The following is a 7156-nucleotide window of genomic DNA, read 5'->3' on the forward strand; positions in this document are numbered from 1 at the left end:
AAACGTGTCGGCTTCATGCATGCGCCACAGCGCTCGCCAGCAGCGCGGCCGGACACTTACCATTTGTTTGCATAGAAGGTGCAAGATTTCAGCAAGCAAGACGCCGGCTCTTCCCACAGGAAGCAAAGGTTTGCTGAATTCTCTAGAATGAAAGAAAACCAGGTATTTCCCCTTGTAACGGGAATTGTCCGAAGAGGGTTTCAGCCTCGTAAAAGAGCTCTCCGAGCCGGGAACACCAGGCGAGGGGCAGCGAGGCAGCGCGCTTGCCGCAGCGGGGCTAACGGCAAAGGCTTTCTGTTTATACGTGTCCAGTCTGCTCATTTCTGCGGGCTGCCGCAGGACCCTTGCTGGGGAAAAGGCCGTTATTTTCTTAACTCACTGCTTACAGGAGAAGGGAGCCGCTCGCCTGGCTTCTAGTTAATCCCCCAGGACATGAGGGCGCGCACAGAACTCAGCAGCTCTGGTCCTGGAAGCGGTTCCCAGCCTGGCCAGCGAGGTTTTGTGCCCGTTGAAGGCAATGCCCGGGTGGCAGTTAGTGCACCCTGAGACACAGAGGTGCCTTCGCGATACCTCGCTCTCTCCAGAGCTCGTCCTCAGCCGCAGCCTGCTCTCAAACGGCTCTGGCTGCGCAGCACCGGGGTGTTTCTTAGCTCAGCCGAAACAAACAGGATTGAGGCAGATTTGTGGATAAAACGTTCACCCCCAAGCGGTGACTACAGTGACCCCGCTCATTTTTATCGACCGGTAGGGACCGCGCTGGGAAAACGCTGGAGCAGAGCCGGCAGACAGCTCCGCTCGCCCCACGGGGGAGAACAGGGCACCGCTTACTGTAGAAGTTCTCTCATAGAGATTCCTCCTTCTTTTAACACGGGGGTCACCAACTCAGCGAGGTACAGCCAGATGTGGGGAATATCGATGGCCATGTCGTCCGCCATCTCCAAGGTATCCGAAAAGCTTTGGAAGAAGGAGGGAAAAGCATTAAAGACAATTTAATATGAGGCTCTTCCTGCAGAGCAGATCTGCGCTTTTAAAAGCCCTTTGTTAGCGAAAAGAGCAGTGAAAAGAACCCCAAAGGTAGCAAACACTCCCCTATTTCAGCGCTTCAGGACTGCCAGGAGTAAATTTCTCTATGTGGTTACACAGAGAGTATGTGGGAGAGGTGCCGCCCTCCGTCAAACCAGAGGAACTTCCAGGAAAGCTCAATTTTCAATAATTGTTACACCCCAGTACAAATCATTTGCTGACCAGTACCACCCATAAAAGGAAAAAGTGGTTTTGCCCATAAATACAAACCCTCTAACAAACGGAGCCTTCTGAAATACATCTGATTTTACAGAGGAGGGTTAGTAGTGACGGAAGTCCAAATGAAATCAGAAAAATGTCTGTAAATATGTAAAACACCACAAGAAAAATGTCGAATGCAGGGGAGGGAGGTTTCCCCCCGGAGCAGAAAGCGCAGCAGGCTGATTTACACCCGCTGGATATCCAGTGTCCGGAAGGGCTCACACCCTTCGCTCTGCTCCGAGCCTTGCAGGCGGCTTCACCTGCCAGGCCTGCGACAGGAGGCTGCTCTCCTGGCTCTCCTGCCAGCTCTCGCCGTGATGCGTTTCTTCCCGAAAGCCTTGACAGTTCCGGGGTCCACTTCAGTGACCACGAGCGCACGTTTTCTCTTGTGCTCCAAGCCCAGAAACCAGCCCCTTTGCCTTGTTCTTCACCCCCTCTGCTACCTCCGTCCGGCCTGTCCACAAACCGGGTTCCTGGGAGTCTCTCTCCAGACTCGTGCCGTGTCCAGCGCCATCCCATAACCCCCAATTACCAGCGCTCTGTCTTGGTGAGTAAGCACAGCGCTTTCCGCTGGCGTTCTCGCCTGCCCGCTGAACCCCGCTTGCCCTTCCATCACCTTCGGGGCCGGTTTCACTTCGCTTATGCCACATTCAGACCACGCGTCCCACCATCTCCCCCAGCTCCTGCTCCTTCGGCATCGCAGCCGCCTCCCCGCGCTCCGGGGCGGGTTTAATCTCAGTCCATTATGGAAGTGGATTGACGAGTCGCTCTGACCATGGTGACTGCGTGCACACACCCGAGCGTCCTCCCTCTGGGTATCTGTTTTTTCGCTGCTGGGTTTGCTGCCTCAGCTCGTCCCGTGAGCCAGCGGACAGCACCGCGATGAAATCCACGGCACAAGGAGGTCCCCAGCGGAGCCACGGTGAGATGGGATCTGAGCACAGCAGCCAGCGGGGACCAACCACCCCGACACTCTGTCTCGGAAAGCACCACGTCCCCCACCTGCTTCGTGGCTGCTTTTCACGGTTATCCCTGGTTTAACCGCCCTGCTTGAGGACCAAGTGGTGCCGGGGACCTCCCTGGGAACGCGGCTCTGTCTACAACTGGACACCAGTTCAGATCCGGGCTGGGAACACAACCCCAGCAAGCTGCAGTGAATCAGCGGCCGGGACCCAGATCTCTTGGGGAAGGTTTAACCCCTCTGACACCGCGTCTGGCGCGTGTTCTGCTCCTTGAGGACACGTCCCCTCCTTACAGCTGAGCTGTCCTGGACAGTGACACCGTAGGGGCGAAGGCTGTTCCCCTGTGGGAGAGCGGCCGTGGTTCTGAGGGCGTGCGGGACCTCGGGCCACGCAGCCTCCAGGTATTACTGTCACGGGAAGGTTTCTGGCTTCCTCCTCCTCTTTTAATGGTATTGAGCGATTTGCCAAAAGCTCAGTGATGACAAACGCATCACAACGCAGAAATGTAAACACGCGCACTCAGACAGACACCCACGTATTTGGTGAGAAATAAATACTCACATAAACACTAAACATTTACATTCACTAAAGCATCTGAAATAATAGACTGCGATAATAAATGGACCCAGGTGAAGACACTCCTTCAGACGGGTGGAGAGGGCAGGACAGCGACCCAGGGTGGGAAGTCATCCCTCTCCAACCCAGCGAACAAACGCCGGCGAAAAGCCCCCGATTCTAGCGCGGGATACGAACCCCTTGAAGAAATCCTGCTTGCTCAGCTTCCCCGCCTGCACCAGCTGGTGTAACAGCTGGCCCATGTGATCCCGGGTGATCTGACTCCGCTCGAGCGTCGACTCCACTCCCACCCGCACGAAAACCGGCAGCAGGTTCTGGGCGCTCAGCTCCTCCACGCACTGCATCGCCTCCTGTGCCAACGACACGCGGGGTCATTGGCCCCAAAGCACCAGAGAACGGGGCAGAGGAATGTTTCCTACTGTCACACGGGGGCGGCTTTTGGAGATCAGCGTTTAGAGGAGCTGCCAGGCAAAGGTGCTGAACTAGGCTGTGGAACCTCATCACACATCACCACCAAGATGGCAACTGAATAATAATAATTTTAAAAGAAAAGATATTTATATCACGGAGGCAACATTTTGTTACACACACTATCAGGCTCTGGGTGCGGTTTGGCTGCTCAGTGAAAGGACAGGAATTGTCTCCTGGATGCCACCCACGATTTCATCAACTATCAAGCGGAGGATGCGGGGTGAGGTTCACTGCTGCTCCGACCTGCCCCAGAAATGCCCGTGGTACAAACCCACACTGTATAAAAAAAAGCAAATAAACCACCCTGAAATAGAGACTTTCAGAGCAGAACTCAAGGTGACGCTGCCAAAATCTCACTGTCATCAGCAGAGACCTTCCACCGACCTGCTGGCTCAGCCCCACGGGCTCCCTGACTCCAGACGTCGGCTCTCGGGCTCAGGTGATGCCTTGAGCTACCAAGAACTGGCAGCCCAGGACATGCTCCCGCAGGCCCCAAAAGCTTTTTTCTGCAGGTCACAGGCCTGGGGGTCACGCGCCCGGGTCTGAACTCTTCCACCAGACATCCTGGGGGTCCCCTCCCAGGGGATCCTGCCCCGGCAGACCCTGGGCCAACACCTGAACATGCCCTGACACCGGGGGTTACACTTGGAAGTCACCGGACCGGTGACCCCTTTGCCAGGCAGCCCCGGGCAGGCGAGCTGGGCGACAGCGCCAATCAGAGTGTATTTTCTATTTCTCCAAACCCGGATTTAATAATTTCTCCTGATAATGAGACGTGAACCCAAAACGATTCACCGTAAGAACGCTCCTCTTCCCGGCTTTAACGGGAAGTGCAGGCAGCAACTCTGCCTCTAGGGTGCCAAACCAGGAACCCCCCAGTGCTGCCACCTCAAACCTGGCAGGTTTTTAAAATTTATTGCAGCAACAGCTCAAGGCAATCAGCTCCGTGGCGAAGGCAATGCGTTTTGTTACCTCCCCGAACAGGCTGAAAACCCAGTTACGAGGGAAACAAACCGCCACCCTTTGCCTAGGAAGCGATGGCAGCTGCTCAGTCATTGTCAGGGTTTATTAAAAATACTCTGGAGTGGTTTGTTCAATATTTATTATTGCTTTATCTGCCTCCAGATCAGAGCAGCACCTGCTTTGATAACTGGATAAAACCCCCCCGTTTATTTTCCCCCTGGCTTTTCTGCTTCCAAAATTGCTGTTATTGTGGAGCTGCTCAGTGATTCATGACGGACACGTACATCTGGCTGCTTAAAACACGTGGGCTGGGCTACTTCTGCTGTGATTACAGGGTGGAAAACAAATTTGGGAGAAAACTGTCCTAAGACCACTCACGGAGCTGCTGCTGCCCCACCGATTCTGCCACCTCTGTGCGAGGCGGGTGCTTCCAATGATGCTGTTCCTGGAGAGAAAATGTAGCACAAAGGGCTTGAGAACGCGAGGATGTCGTTCTGCTTACCTTGAAATCATTAATATGCAAGAACTCATCAATGATAGATTTGCATTTTCTCTCTATTTCCTCTTCTGACAGCGAGGGCTTTTCTTGCGCTGGAGCCGGGGGAGCTTCTGGCTTGGCTGGTGGAAATAGAAGAAACATCAGCATCATTTCCAGAGCCTTCAGAACCTGCGGAGCAGTTCCTGTCCCTTCACCAGGCACGAGTCGCTCACTGGCTGCATCTCCCCCTGCAGGAACTCCCCACATTCCTCTGGATCAGCCTCGCGGAAACACCATTAGGGGCTTCAGAGCTCTCCGTCAGCGTTAAATAACTCACCTTTGCGCAGTTACACACTTACAACACGCTGACTGCGATGGGCGGCAGCTGGGACAACCTCCCCATCCCACCCCCAAAACCTCGGTCCCCGTGAAGCCTTTCACAAAGTCCCAGAGCTGAATTCAAGAAGAGCGTGTGCTGTGTTCCAGCAGGGATTTATCCCTCGCTGCAGCAGCTTCCCGATGTTTCCCAGCAAATCACTGTGCTCATCGCAAAAGTTCTGTGCACAGGGAACATTGCCCTAAGTGTCCTCGATATTTTCTCTCTACCAAATCGGCTCAAGCTGGCAGGAGCGAGAAGTGGGAGCCGCAGCGCTGACGAGGTGCCGAGCCGCGCCAGCGGGTGCTAACGCCGCGCTGCACCGAGATCTGCTCGCGAGGAGGGCTGGCAACAAGGCCAGGCACAGTCTGTCCCCGACCCAAATCACTGCTCCGGCTCTGGGACACGTTTGGAAAGGGGAGACACGGCTTTACTGGGCACTGCAGCAGCAGCTCTGCGGAACTGATGCTGATTTTGGGGACTCTGAGCCCTGAAACCAGTGGCACCAGTGAGAGGGTATGGGCAGGAAAGCCAAGGCCATGGAGCAGCGTTCACGGGCAGCTGCAGCCTCTCAGCTCTGATGGATCCTGAGGAGGAGCTGGCGAGAGGAGCTGCTGTGCTACAGCCCTTTGGGAGGCAGATTGCAGCCAGAGCAGCTGGGCAGTGCGGCACTGCAGGACAGACACTCAGCCCACGGCACAGAAACTGCCGCTTCTCCTGATGGCTTTTCCCCTGCTGCCTCTTCACGCGCTCAGCCAGTTCCCCGAGCGTGGAGGAGCCGCTTACCAGGCTCCTTGGCTTTGTTCCTCTCCGCCTCCGTGCTGTTCCTGTCCATCTCCATGCCGCCCGTTAACTGCTTCACCGTCTCCAGCATCTCCCTGCGCTGCTCCTCTTGTGCCTGATTGTCGAGCAGCAGCTCTTTACTGCTGCTGCCCCGTAGGAAGGTGTTGGGACGGGAGAGGGAAGGCGGCAGAGGTTTGTCGTTCTTCTCCCTGCCCGTGCTCCCGCGACTGCCGAACAAAACCACACAGGCTCAAGGTTACGGTACAAGCGTCAGGAAAGACCCTGGAGAGCTTCAGAGAAACCGCAGGAGCAACCCACGGCCCAAACCCCGCAGGATTCTTGTCTCAACGTTTACAGTTGCGGCCAAAATGCAGTCTCGGAGGTGCCCAAACACAACTATCCCCAGACAGAGCAGCCAGGCGGAGCCAGCGCTTCCCACAGAACACGGGGAAAGCCGTAAAGTCCTTCCAGCACCCGTCTTGCATCTGGAACGGTGAATTTTATAAGGTCCAGGCGCTGTTTTACTGTGAAACGGTTTGAGCGGGTGTTTTACTGGAAAACAGCAAGCGGGGACAAGGCTCTGTCCTCTTAATTACCATGTTAATGAGTAAGATGGGCAAAACGGCACCAAAATGGAATCACTTCCAGGTAAGCCGGCGTTTTAGATGAAGTAAGAGGGGAAACATCAGAGGGACAAACCCACAGAAACAGCCCAGCAGCTTGTGTGTGCCCCAAGGAGGAACCGGCGACGTTTGAACCGCACCGAACGGTTATAAACTGGCTGGGCTGAGAAAAGTATTGAGGGTTAATTCTGGTTTATGCCAGGAGCCGGAGTGGCTGCAGCCCTGTTCGAATCGGGGTGTGAGGGAGCACGGCATGGCCTTACGCACCCACCGCCTGACGCGGAGGCATGGGCAGGCTGGGTCACACCCCCCGGGAAGGGTCAGAGGCAGCCAGAGCGTTTTAAGGGCCTTCTGCAAGGTTTTAGGGAGGGCTTTTTGGCAATAATCCTGTTGCCCTGGCTGAATCCACCACCACTGAGTCCAACCTTTATTACGGCATTTTACCTGAAGAGATTTTAACCTGAGATAAACTATCAAAGATATCTTTAGATCAAGGGTGGCGGAAAAGTGGAGATGAAAACATCCACTGCAACGGCTTTAAAAATTAACACACGTGTCTGCTACGATATCATCAAAGATGCAGGTGATTTAGGGGAGCTCCAGGCAGCCAGGGGCAGGGCAAAAACCAGCCGGTTCCAGG

The 7156-nt window shown here is 55.1% G+C and overlaps 1 protein-coding gene across 1 annotated transcript in view; it reads right to left on the minus strand.

The window, feature by feature from the left end:
- Positions 1 to 7156, minus strand: part of EIF4G3 (eukaryotic translation initiation factor 4 gamma, 3) — a gene marked incomplete at its 5' end in the record, with an annotated part of 27495 nt that overhangs the window by 7314 nt on the left and 13025 nt on the right. The window contains 5 exons of the mRNA XM_010136552.1: positions 61 to 142; positions 829 to 954; positions 3000 to 3172; positions 4759 to 4874; positions 5897 to 6120. Coding sequence (XP_010134854.1) covers positions 61 to 142; positions 829 to 954; positions 3000 to 3172; positions 4759 to 4874; positions 5897 to 6120 — 721 coding nt within the window. The remainder of the gene's footprint in view (positions 1 to 60; positions 143 to 828; positions 955 to 2999; positions 3173 to 4758; positions 4875 to 5896; positions 6121 to 7156) is intronic.

Source organism: Buceros rhinoceros, unplaced genomic scaffold (genome assembly GCF_000710305.1).
Source record: "Buceros rhinoceros silvestris isolate BGI_N320 unplaced genomic scaffold, ASM71030v1 scaffold32165, whole genome shotgun sequence".
In the NCBI taxonomy this organism is placed as follows: domain Eukaryota; kingdom Metazoa; phylum Chordata; class Aves; order Bucerotiformes; family Bucerotidae; genus Buceros; species Buceros rhinoceros.